Raw genomic sequence first — 12,889 nt, 5'->3', positions numbered from 1 at the left:
TCTGACTCAGTACAGCAAGTTTAAAAATTGCACAATGTGATTTCAGTTCCAGTCAGTTCACACGACCTGTCAAAGCAGATGTAGACTAAATGTTTCTTTAACTTTGTGCCTATTTACATCTAGTGATCACTGTACTTAGAGAAAGTCTTGGTATCTTTCAAAGAAATTGCTAGACTACACAGAACAGGACAAAAAAATGAGGTGATATTAAAAAAAAGGCTGTCGGGACAGTCTATATCAATGCTGGACAATCCAAAGCATATCCTCTTCAAAGATGCTGCAAAAGATTCTGGACTTACGATATGTGACACTGTAACTAAATCCTCATCACTTTTGTTTTTCCTCTTCCTTCTGTCTACTGACAGTGATGGCTTCTTCGCAATGTAGCTCAGAACTACATTGTATGTTATCACCATCTGCATTGCATATTAGCAACATCATTGAGAATTACTGATTCAGTATCCAGCCCTAGTTTGTAGTATATCTGTGTGTGTGTATATGTGTCTGAGCAGTCCCCACGCAGTGTATTGTGAGGGAACTGGGTGTGCACGTGCATGTGAGTGCATTCAACAGTTCACAGTTTACTTCTCATCTTCATCACCTTCGCTCATGCTGCTTATGGAAGCAGTTGCTCCTTTAGGGGAGGTTGGAGGGGAGGGCCGTGCATTATGCCAGCGGGCAAGTGGAGACGGAGGTGAGGGAGAGCGCACAGGGGATAGGTCGCGGGGAGGACTGTTGCAGGGCGACACTCTGGGAGACAGAGCATAAGACAGCATTCGCCCACTGCGTTCTTGAAACACCTGTTTCTGTACAGAAACAGAGGGCAAGACAAACAGTAGATATCAGTGCTAAAAGGAAAAATTTAGACAGAGCTAAATTCTAGCAGCACAAACCATCTGTAACATTTCTCAAATAGGTATTTTATATCTATACCCAAATAAAGGCAATAAAATTAAGTTTAAACAAGACCAAAAGGTAAAATGCCCAAAGTACTCTTTTTATAAAAATATCAAATAAATGACATTACTGTGAAAAGAACTGAGTTAAAATTTAAGTTGCAACACCCAGTTAAGATAACAGTTTCTGTGTTTATTAAAGCAAGAAGTTACTTACCCAAGTCCCATCTGGTCCAAAAAGTTCTAAGAAGTTGCCAATAAATTCCCTAGATTTCTCTTCCCACTTCTGAATAAGGTCATGACTTTTCTCTTCCACACGGTAAACAAAATGTTTGCTCTTCTCCTCGACCGTGCGAACTTTCTCCTTCATACGATCCACTTGATTCTGCAGCCGGTACTTTTTCTCCTGCGACGTTCAAAGGTTGAGGAAAACGATTACAGAAATGTTATAAATGAATAGCTTATTAAAGAACATTAAGCTTGATTTCTTGCTGAGTTACACTGAATTGAAAAGTGAAAAATCCACATCCTGGTTGCATTAAGATGTACAAAATAATAATGTGGCTTTTTTTAACATGTCAAAAATGTTTTGTTAACTTTGCAAATAATCTGGTATCAAATGAATTATGTCAACATAGTCTGCATTTCTTATATATTCGACATTACAGTATATACAATATATACAGCTTGAGCAGTTTTGCCAAAAAAAATTAAGTAAAAGTGCAGTGTTCAGATGTGCAAGCCAGATTGATTCACATAGACTCACATAGAGTGCTATGATTGCAGCCAAAGATGACTGAGTTAAAGGGAATGAATATATATGCAATCACTTATTTCACATTACATATTTTTATTTTAGTGACATTACTTTGTAGAAACCTGTTTTCACTTTGACATTGAAGAGGTTTTTTGTATTTTTTGTCAAAAAGCCAAATCATATTGACCATGATTCATTCATAAAACATCAAGGGGATGAATACTTTTTATAGGCACTGTATGCATACATAACATTTAGAGAGTCTGAAATCTAATTTCTGTCTATATGTGATCTTCTTACCATTGATCTTTTATTGATTTGAAATACTGGTAAACACATATATGTTAAAGTCAAAAGGGTCAAACAAAGCCTTCAAGTAGAGTGTACGATGAATAAATCAAAGAAGATAAAATATTGGGTCCAACACCTGCAGATATAGGAATTGTGGTTGGGTGCCATGGAAGCACCAGATAGCAGGCAAGGCTGGGGACCTGGATGTGCTAATCCCTGGTGTTGAGGACTAGTTCTAGAGATGTTGAACTTCACCTCTCTGATGGGGATAGAACCAGAAAGGGTGCAGGAGGTGGAGTGTTACTGACTAAATACAGTTGGGCTCACCTCACTGTATAGCACTGAGTCTGGAACCAAATTCCTGACGAGGGGCTGGACTATATCTTTTTCTTGAGTTGCCCAGGGTCAGAGACACCAGACTGGTCCCTGGCTGACTGCCACTGTATTGGATTTCTCCCCAGAGAACAAAAGGGTCACCTCCATGTGACAGAAAATTGTTCAGAGAAAGGTTGTGCCAAAAAGTAATTTGGGATATCTCGCCTTCTTGGAGGTTCTGGGTGGGTTCCTAAAAAGGGCAGCAACTGAATACTCCATAGATTTGTTGGTTATTTGGGATTAGAACAACCTATGCCCTAGATCAGTGACTGAGTTTGTCACTGTGTCATTTGACTAAAATGTTTTGGACAATTTGGTGATGAAAGGAGCATAGCTTTCAACTCATAATCACCTGGTATTGAGTATTGATCTGATGGTGGAGGAGACTGCTGCACAGACCTAATATTCTAAACATGCAATGAGGACTAACTGGGAAGTTGTTTCTCAAAACCTTGTCCATGAATTCTTTAATCCACCTCTGGAAGAATTTCTTGTCTTTGGTGTAGGCCATGTTCAAATCCTCCATTGTGGAAGCGGCTGCAAAAGTCATCAGAAAGTCATCTGTGCCTGTTGTGGCAACAACCTGAGAACCCACTGGTAGACACCAGTAGTGAGGCTCTCATGTTCAAGCAGGCATTCTGGTTATGGTTGGCCTTTCCTGAAGCAGTGGAGGGGTGTACCAATGGTCCAGAAGGGCTGCAGCTACAGTTAAAACAAAAACCTGTAGTGTGAGGACCAGAAGCTATGCAGAAGGCCTTTTGGTTGGTCTTGAGGAAGTTCTGGCAAACCATCAGATGAGTCAGGAAGGGAAAGCAGGGCTTGTGGGAGGAGAACTGCTAGCTCTGTTGAGTGGAAGAAACACTCCTGAACCTGAACTAACATCAACTATGTCACTGAAATAGATGAGGAGCTCATCCACAGCAAGGCACCAGGTGTACATGAACTCCAGACGTCAACCTCACAGCAATGCTTTACCCATAAAAGGCTCCTGGAGAGGTCATGCTCATTCAATCTGTATTTTGTTGATGTAAACAAAGCCCATGACTGGCTCCCACCAGGAATCTTGTGGAATGTATTGGTGGAGTATGGGGTAGTGTTGGTGTAGTCCATCTTCTCCTAAGGTAAGGTGAGAGTTGTGCTCCTGTTCTCAGGAACAAGTCACGCTTGAGTTGTGGCCTCTCTCAGGTTTATCCCTCATCTCTAATCTTATTTGGGATTTTCATGGACAAGTAAAGACACAGCTGGGGGGGCTTTGTTCAGTTTGGGGACCTTTGGAATGCTTCTCTGCTTTTTGTAGATGACCTTCAACATGGACTTGGGGTAGTTTGCAGCTGTCTGTGAGGTGGCTGGAATGAGAGTCTGCAGATCTAAGTCTGAGGCCATGATTTTCTGCTAAAAAACAGAGGATTGCTGTCTTTGGCAACAGGGGATTGACAGGTGGATTGGTGCAGCATCAGTAGTGATGTGGGTGCTGTACCAGACAATAGTGGGGAAGAGGGAGGGTTGAGCAGGAAGGCAAAAGCTTCGAATCCCCAGTTGATCTACATTCCAATAGCTCATCTATGGTCACAAGCTTTGGACAGTGACCAAAAGAATGAGATTACAAATACAATCAAATGAAAAAAACTTTCCTTTGTATGGTGTCTGGGCTCAGCCTTAGAGGCAAGGTACAGAGTTTGAACATCTGGAGGGAGCTTCAAGTAGAATTGCTGCTCCTTCACACTGAAAAGAGCTATTTGAGGTGGTTCAGGCAGCTGACTAGGGTTCCTCTTAGGTATTTTCAATTGGAGGTTTTCCAGACACATCCACCTTGTGAGAGACAATGGGGCGGATCCAAATTATACTGGAGAGACTATATGTCTCATCTGTCATGAGAAGGCCTTGAGCAGGCCTTGAGAAGGCCTTGAGAAGGCCTTGCAGCTCTTGCTGTGGGACCGCAAGAGCTGCAGTGTGTTGCCTGGGAAAAGGGATGTTTAGCTTAACTTGCTGAGCCTGCTGCCACTATGACCCAACTCCGGATAAACAGCAGAAAATGGATAGATTGCTGGATAGTTGGACAGGTGGATGGAGTTTATTCCTCCAGTTATTTTGCTTTAATAAAGCCATATTCAAATTCTAGTAGTGTACACTGAAAAGAACTGAGACTGAAGTATCCTTGTAATAACTGCAGCAGTCAACATTACACCATTATGGTGATGTGTGGATTGATCATGCTCTTACATTAATGTAGCTGACGTTAAGCTCCTTGGCTGTGTAACCACGTTGGAGGTTGCGTCGAGCGTAGACGTCATAGTCTCTGACAATTCTGGTAATTATGTCAGATGTTGAGATTCCTTCTGTCCGTTGTGTGGGCACAAACATTCCTGGTTTCCACATACAAGAACAAATAATTTGAAAACTGCATGAGTTATATTTTTAGTGAAAACTGTAATCCAATAAAGCATTATGGTCTAATTTTCCCATAGGAATCACATACTGACCTGCCTCTTTGATGTGCTTATAAACATCCTCACTTCCTGCTGAGGAGTATGGGATATCATCATGAGCCACAAAATCGATCTGAGAAACAATCAAAGGACACATACTGTATGGCAAAAACACCTCAGTGACAACTGCTTTACTAAAACCCTGCATGAACATACAGTAAATCTGTCGAGTTTCAGAAAATATAATAAATATATATATAATATGATGACAAACGTTTAGTCCTAAACAAAAATGCATTCCATGGTCAAGTCATCCTTGAGTCATAATCAGTTTCAAACACTTATCTTTAGTCCTTACCAAGTTTTTTTCTTAAGAATCTGATTCTGTAGTAGAAGACATCATGAATTTACTCACTGTATCTACAATCACTGTTTGAGATATCTACATCAGGGACTGTGAGAAAAATCACAGTAAAGTGAAAAAGAACAAGAAAGAGAACTAAACTGGAAAAAAAAAATCTACATTAAATTACATTAAAAAACACAACACTGGTTCATATAATTTGCATATAAATGAGAGTGTAGCACAGGTCCACACAGATTGTACTATTAACAATGTAATTGTGAATTTCTTTACTATTCTGACTAAGAAAAATGCTATTATGGACACTGCTGCAGCATTTTAAGCAAGCCTTAGTGACTTTGAAGTTATCTGAACTATTACTCCTGTCTCACTTAAGAATTTGATTAAGAATTAATTTTTTGGACCAGCGATTTAGGAGTGCTGAAGTTAGGAATAGCTTGTTACTTATGGTAAAGAGTTTCTTGTACCCCAGACACTACTACTAATTTAAGCCCTTGCATGTTTTGTGAATACAGCCCCTGGTTGCTTCATACACAATTTATCCCTCGGATAATCCAAGGAACCACACTTACGCACCTTGTATTTCTCTAGGAACTCAGGTGTGAGAGTCCAGGGTGCATCTCTTAAAACCTCATCAACATAGCGGCAGTGCCTCAGTGCTTCATAACGTTCATGTTCCGTCATGACCGTGAAACCTTTGTACTTATGGGTCAGCTCATCACTGCATACTTTTTCATATACATAGGAAGGAAATGCCACAAGACACACAGAAATCATGCCAGTTAGACAAATCTACATGGATTATTTTGAGCCTCAGTAGAGCTGCATTTAATTGTCTGCTGTCCAGTTGGTCTGTCCTACCTCCTACTATGAGATAGGTGTTGGGGAAGAGGTTCTTGGCCTGCATGAGAGCACGAGCATGTCCAGAGTGGAACAGGTCAAATATACCATCTGCATATACTCTGACTGGCCGATCCACTGAAAACACACAGCAGTAAAAAGCAGTCAGAGATAAGCTAATCGAACAGCTTTATAAAACGTTTTACACGTTCACACACATTTACACACACACTGTGAAGTGTCCTTTATATTCTGTATTTGCTTTACCTGCCAGGCAGAACATACTGCTCATAAAGGTCTGTAGAACTTTGACGTAATACTGTCCAGTGGTAAAGGTTGTAGTTGCAGCATCTCTTAAAGTATCAATAGTAACAGTGGTAGCAGACGTAACCCCAGGGGTAACAGAAGTAGTGGTACTGGTTATATTGCCTATTCTGCAATATAACTGTAGAAAAGTAGCACTAGTAGCAATAATACTAGCAGGAGCTGTAATAATAGCAGTATAAACAGCTGTTGTAGTTAAACAACAGAAGGCCTGGGTAATGTGACTTGGATAAACATGGAAGCTGTGAGAGGAAAAGGAAAGAAAAAAAGACAAGGTCTACCCGGGGTGCCTTTGCGGGCCTGGGCGATGGTGAGTTTCTCATGAGGAGCGCGACAATCACAACTGGTCTCCCGGGCAAAGATGGCAGGCTCTGTCAGAGTCTGAGACACAGGGAACGTGAAAGAGACTGAGTTATAGATTGATTAAGATATAGCACAAATATCTTCTGGAAGATAAAGATACAAGAATCTTTTTTTCTGGTTTACAACACCTAAAACACTAAAAAACGTATCCATCTCCCAAACAGAAAGCCATGTTCATCCATTCCTTCAGTGGTGCACAGTGTGTCTCCCTTTCCAGGTTCATTTCAGTTTCAGTCACATCCACACAAGTTACTGACCAGAGCTGATGGCTGATGCCTGCTCCATATTCTGCTCCATATTCAGACAATTGATTGAGAGATTGAATTGATAGTGCAGCCCTAAGTGTTATTGATCACTTTGTGTGTGAGAGCAGACAGTTGTTTCTATGTATGTAGCAATGTGTTTATACAGTGGGTACGGAAAGTATTCAGACCCCTTTAAATTTTTCACTCTTTGTGTCATTGCAGCCATTTGCCAAAATCAAAAAAGTTCATTTTATTTCTCATTAATGTACACTCAGCACCCCATCTTGACAGAAAAAACCAGAAATGTAGAAATTTTTGCAAATTTATTAAAAAAGAAAAACTGAAATATCACATGGTCATAAGTATTCAGACCCTGTGCTCAGTATTGAGTAGAAGCACCCTTTTGAGCTAGTACAGCCATGAGTCTTCTTGGGAATGATGCAACAAGTTTTTCACACCTGGATTTGGGGATCCTCTGCCATTCTTCCTTGCAGATCCTCTCCAGTTCTGTCAGGTTGGATGGTGAACGTTGGTGGACAGCCATTTTCAGGTTTCTCCAGAGATGCTCAATTGGGTTTAGGTCAGGGCTCTGGCTGGGCCAGTCAAGAACGGTCACAGAGTTGTTCCGAAGCCACTCCTTTGTTATTTTAGCTGTGTGCTTAGGGTCATTGTCCTGTTGAAAGGTGAACCTTCGGCCCAGTCTGAGGTCCTGAGCACTCTGGAAGAGGTTTTCTTCCAGGATATCTCTGTACTTGGCTGCATTCATCTTTCCTTCAATTGCAACCAGTCGTCCTGTCCCTGCAGCTGAAAAACCCCCCCACAACATGATGCTCCCACCACCATGTTTCACTGTAGGGATTGTATTGGGCAGGTGATGAGCAGTGCCTGGTTTTCTCCACACATACCGCTTAGAATTAACGCCAAAAAGTTCAATCTTGGTCTCATCAGACCAGAGAATCTTATTTGTCATAGTCTGGGAGTCCTTCATGTGTTTTTTGGCAAACTCTATGCGAGCTTTCATGTGTCTTGCACTGAGGAGAGGCTTCCATCGGGCCACTCTGCCATAAAGCCCCGACTGGTGGAGGGCTGCAGTGATAGTTGACTTTGTGGAACTTTCTCCCATCTCCCTACTGCATCTCTGGAGCTCAGCCACAGTGATCTTTGGGTTCTTCTTTACCTCTCTCACCAAGGATCTTCTCCCACGATTGTTCAGTTTGGCTGGACGGCCAGGTCTAGGAAGAGTTCTGGTCATCCCAAACTTTTTCCATTTGAGGATTATGGAGGCCACTGTGCTCTTAGGAACCTTGAGTGCTGCAGAAATTCTTTTGTAACCTTGGCCAGATCTGTGCCTTGCCACAATTCTGTCTCTGAGCTCCTTGGGCGGTTCCTTCGACCTCATGATTCTCATTTGCTCTGACATGCACTGTGAGCTGTAAGGTCTTATATAGACAGGTGTGTGCCTTTCCTAATCAAGTCCAATCAGTTTAATTAAACACAGCTGGACTCCAATGAAGGAGCAGAACCATCTCAAGGAGGATCAGAAGAAATGGACAGCATGTGAGTTAAATACGAGTGTCACTGCAAAGGGTCTGAATACTTATGACCATGTGATATTTCAGTTTTTCTTTTTTAATAAATTTGCAAAAATTTCTACATTTCTGTTTTTTTCTGTCAAGATGGGGTGCTGAGTGTACATTAATGAGAAATAAAATGAACTTTTTTGATTTTGGCAAATGGCTGCAATGACACAAAGAGTGAAAAATTTAAAGGGGTCTGAATACTTTCCGTACCCACTGTATGTGTCTATTTAGCAAAAAAACAGGGACAAGAATGAACTAAAATGCAATAGGACTGAAGAAATCATTTATTATTTTCACACAATTAAAATGAAGCAGATAAAGAGGGAAGAATGAGATGCAGGACAGTAATTAACACTTATTTAAAGGACATCAAGGTTAAAGTGTTGCAGTCACTGAACATTTGTCTTTGTATGCCATCTGTTGACTGCAAGGGATATTTCCTGCATCTCATTCACAGCACTAAAGGAGAATCTGCAGAAAGCTGTGGGAGTGAGAGAGGAGGATGAAAAAATGGAAACAGAATCAGTCTCTGTGGAGAAGGCAAACAACTGACATTAACATGTTTGTGTGGAACAACAAAACTGGTATCTCTGCATGAAGTATTCCTCTGTGAATATAGATGGGGAAACGCCAGGGACTGGTTTTGAATCACAGTGCATATTTAAATAGTAAAATATTGATTATTATAAATAACAACAACAACAATTATTATAAATCTAAAAATGATTATTATTATTATTATTATTGTTATTATTATTATACAGAAATGCACATAAGGCTTAAATCCAAAGAATTAACATTTTTGTTTTACAACAATGGAACATGCAATCCCCAAAAGCTAATTATGGAATTTGATACCGTTATTGACCATGCATTTTATTGGATTTGGCTGTTCTAAGGTCTCTGATTCAGTGTCTGATACTTCAAAATTAAAACAAGACAGCAGCACAAGCATCATACTATTTCAACAACACCTCGTCTCCAAATTATTGCAGAACTGTTGCATTTGATTGGCTTTGCTTTAGCAAGTGTACCCAACAAACTGCCAGTATAAAATAGAGAGATTGCTGAAGAATTCCAGCTACAAATGAAAAAGAAAAAACAATTACATTTTTGATATTGCCAAAGCTCGAACTGACCGTTGCTTTCTTGTATCCCTGTTTTTTTAATTGGCAATATTTTATCAGCTCACATTCAGCCCTGTCCATTTATAGCAGCAGAATTAAATAGGAGGCATCAGAGCTACAAAACAAAGCAGTCACATCAACAGGTTTGAAGTGGCATTGCCCATTATTCCTTAGACATGGTGACAACTGAAACATAGCTTAAAAACAGTTGAGACACAGCAGATGGTAAAGCTTAAACTAAGTGACCAGGAGCAGACTGTCCTATTAGGATAGGTGCTGTGAGCATGCTCAGTAAAGCCCACTCTGGTACAAGCAAAGAACATCTGGCATTAAGAAGGATTAAAGAAAAAAAAGACAAACCCATGAGCACAGGGGCACAAAAAACAACTGCAAAGACCAGACTGTTTCACAATAATAAACATGGGCTAGTGTGAAGAGAAGAGGAAAAGGAAAAGATGGAGAGTTCTGAGCAGACAAACATGTAAGATGAGGAATTACACCAAAGAATAAAAGAGAAGGAGCGTATCTAAACACAGAAAGCTCTCTGTCCTTGCTGCTCCAATGTCCCTTTCATTAGGACATTCATACATGTTGTGCTCTGGGTAAAACCCCCTTCTTCTTTGTTAGTACACATATACACACTCAAACACACACTGTCCACTCAGCAGAATGAGCATCTCCTAAAGCCACACAGTATAGGGAGTATGTTTCATAACAGGGGAGAGGGAAGGACCCTTTGTCTTCCTCTCTCTTCCTGTCACACACACACACACACTCTACACACAGTACAGGAAAAAAACAAACACAAATGCCCTACCGTCCTAGGATGAGGGCAGGTATGTTCAAGCTCCTCCATTATTCCCAAAGACTCATGGGATGTTGCTGTAGTCCCTCAGTTCTGTGACTCAGCATCAGTGAGATGATGCCTTTCTCCTAAGCACTCTCTCTTTCTCTTCCTCTGTTCCCCCGCCCACACCCTGCTCTGCCTCTGTCCATCCTCCCCTCTCCTCCTCCTCCTCTCTGATCCTCTGCTGCAGAGAAGACGGGCAAGTGAAGAGGTCTCACTCTGCTGTGCTTTTGTGGTACCACAGCAGGGATGGGAAGTAGCCTGTCTTTTGTGAGGTGTTGTTTATTCAAGATGTCTTGAGTTTAAAAACAACTAATTAATTCATTCATTTAATTTGAGCATAATTATTTGTACATTTACACATCTGGTACTAATGTTACAAATATTTACTGTGTGCCAAATATTAAACCACAAAAACTTTGTGGAGATTTACAAATCAGTCAGACATAGAAAAGTTATCACCTTACCATTATCACTTTTACAAAAAATCAGCCAGAGAAAGGAACCACCTGAGAAAAAACCAGGCATCATAACACTGTTTGCCAGTGCATGCTTAGCTTTTTAGTTTCGTGAGATGTGAGTGAGTCATTGTGTTTATATATGATCTCTGGTTGTTCACAGCCTCTCGGCAGAGCTGATGAGCTCTTGCTATGACGACGGAAAAGAGGAGAGAGCTCCAACAAAGGACCAATCAGAGGACAGCTACAGCAGTCCAGCAGCACAAACAGCAAAGACTGGCGGAGTGGTCCATATGGCTACCGTCAGTGAAGGATGGTACTCTGCACTGACCAAAATAGGCTAGTGAAATTAAAAGTATCATGAAATAAATGGTAAATACATTTATGCAGGATATTTACACTCAGTTTGGAGGATTATTGGGTAGCAGGCAACAAGGCAAACTAATGTAGTCTAATCCAAAAGTCCTTTAAGAAATAAAGGAATAAAGAAATAAAGGAAACTAAGTATCTTCATAGACATCCTTTAAGAAATCCTTCTTCATGAAGGTGATAATGTCCAGTTTTTTGTTCAAACTGTGTTGAAGAGGCATAGTTTTAACTACATGGCCATTTTAGAAGATGTAGCTAGTTTGTGCAGCTGTTTGTAACAGATGTTTCTATTATTTTATCTACCATATTAGTCATTTTAGGCTACATGATAATAAGATGAGGCCAAATAACAGGAACAGCTCTCTCTCACTTTCTGCCTCCTGCAAAGCTTCGACCTTAATTACATGGTCAGAATAGGTGAACCCAATACATGCTCAAAATCTCCTATCCAACTGAATAACTCTTGTAACCAATTAAAAATAAAACATATCTCTCCTTTAGCAGTCACATTTAATTCTGAAACCTAATATAACATTTTAATGCTTTGAACAAGGATGTGTGCTTACCTTTAGTGGTCCTTTTCTGCAACAAACAGTTGTGCAACAGGAATGTGCTGTGATCCGTCTTTGTTTTACCATGGTGCCCCAGACCAAGCAGCGTAAAGTAGTTCTGATCTGTTTGTCGCTTGCTCATCTGGCTGATGAATCCAAGACACGAGCTGCAGTCTTTGCTCACAGCACAGCCCGTCTGTTGAGTTTGTCCAGAAGACAGATCAGCTGCTCACTGCTGATGAGCTGTGACAGCTGTGGGGGCGACAGTTCAAACAGTACAGCATCGTTGTGAGGCGGTGCATTCATGAACTAGTCCCCTGTTGTCATCTGCAACTTGCAACCGGTTTTTGAAAAGCATATAGGCTAGTACTAATATATAGGAAAATGTGAAAATTACATAGCCTATTTAAATAAGAGAGACAACAAATATACCAAAAACTATTATCCATCCATCCATCCATCCATTTTCTATACCCGCTTATTCCTTAACCAGGGTCACAGGGATCTGCTGGAGCCTATCCCAGCTCTCTCTGGGTGAAAGGCAGGGGTACACCCTGGACAGGTCACCAGTCCATCACAGGGCAAAAACTATTATTTTTATTAAAATATCATCAGTAGCTATAGGCTAGGGGCTAATCCAATAGTCTATAGGCTACTGTGGGCAGGCTAAATTAACCTATTAATTATCACAGTAATTTATGGTAGGTATAGAGCCAAAACAGGCTGTAGAATGGAGGACAAAACATCCTTTGTGTTTTCACTGTGGGACGCACTGTGTCTCTGTGGCCCCAATCTGGGACAGGATCTATTGTGCCCTCCATGGTCCTGTTGGTCGCTGTGGAAACGAGCTTCATGGGGTTTCACATTCAGGCACAGAGAGTCACTGTGAAAAAGATACTGAAAAAGAAAACGAGCGAAACCAAAGGCCTGAGCCTTAAATCTAACGTTACTCCTTGTTGTATTCCTTGTAAAATATTTGGAACCTGAAAGATATTTCATCTATTTTAAATAGTTTTATTTTTTTAAAACATTTTTATTTGATCTCTCATGTGCATAGGCTCAAACTGAAAAAGTAA

General features: G+C 40.7%; 1 protein-coding gene across 2 annotated transcripts; it reads right to left on the bottom strand.

The window, feature by feature from the left end:
- Positions 1-427: 427 nt before the first annotated feature.
- pcyt1ba (phosphate cytidylyltransferase 1B, choline a) lies at positions 428-11,931 on the bottom strand. 2 transcript variants are annotated; one of them, XM_026292429.1, is made up of 8 exons: positions 11,829-11,931; positions 6,555-6,654; positions 5,971-6,087; positions 5,686-5,837; positions 4,800-4,878; positions 4,540-4,682; positions 1,114-1,302; positions 428-806 (listed from the first exon to the last, which is right to left on the bottom strand). In XM_026292429.1, the coding sequence occupies exons 1-8, from the start codon at positions 11,898-11,900 to the stop codon at positions 582-584; spliced, it is 1,077 nt and encodes a 358-aa protein (XP_026148214.1). In that variant the 5' UTR covers positions 11,901-11,931; the 3' UTR covers positions 428-581. The 2 variants fall into 2 exon arrangements, with proteins under 2 accessions (XP_026148214.1, XP_026148215.1); XM_026292430.1 differs by lacking the exon at positions 11,829-11,931 and adding an exon at positions 10,406-10,534.
- Between the last annotated feature and the right edge of the window lie 958 nt (positions 11,932-12,889).

This window comes from Mastacembelus armatus, chromosome 20, assembly GCF_900324485.2.
Source record: "Mastacembelus armatus chromosome 20, fMasArm1.2, whole genome shotgun sequence".
In the NCBI taxonomy this organism is placed as follows: Eukaryota; Metazoa; Chordata; class Actinopteri; order Synbranchiformes; family Mastacembelidae; genus Mastacembelus; species Mastacembelus armatus.
The sequence above is the reverse complement of the archived record's forward strand: the minus strand, read 5'-3'. Positions and strand labels throughout refer to the sequence as shown.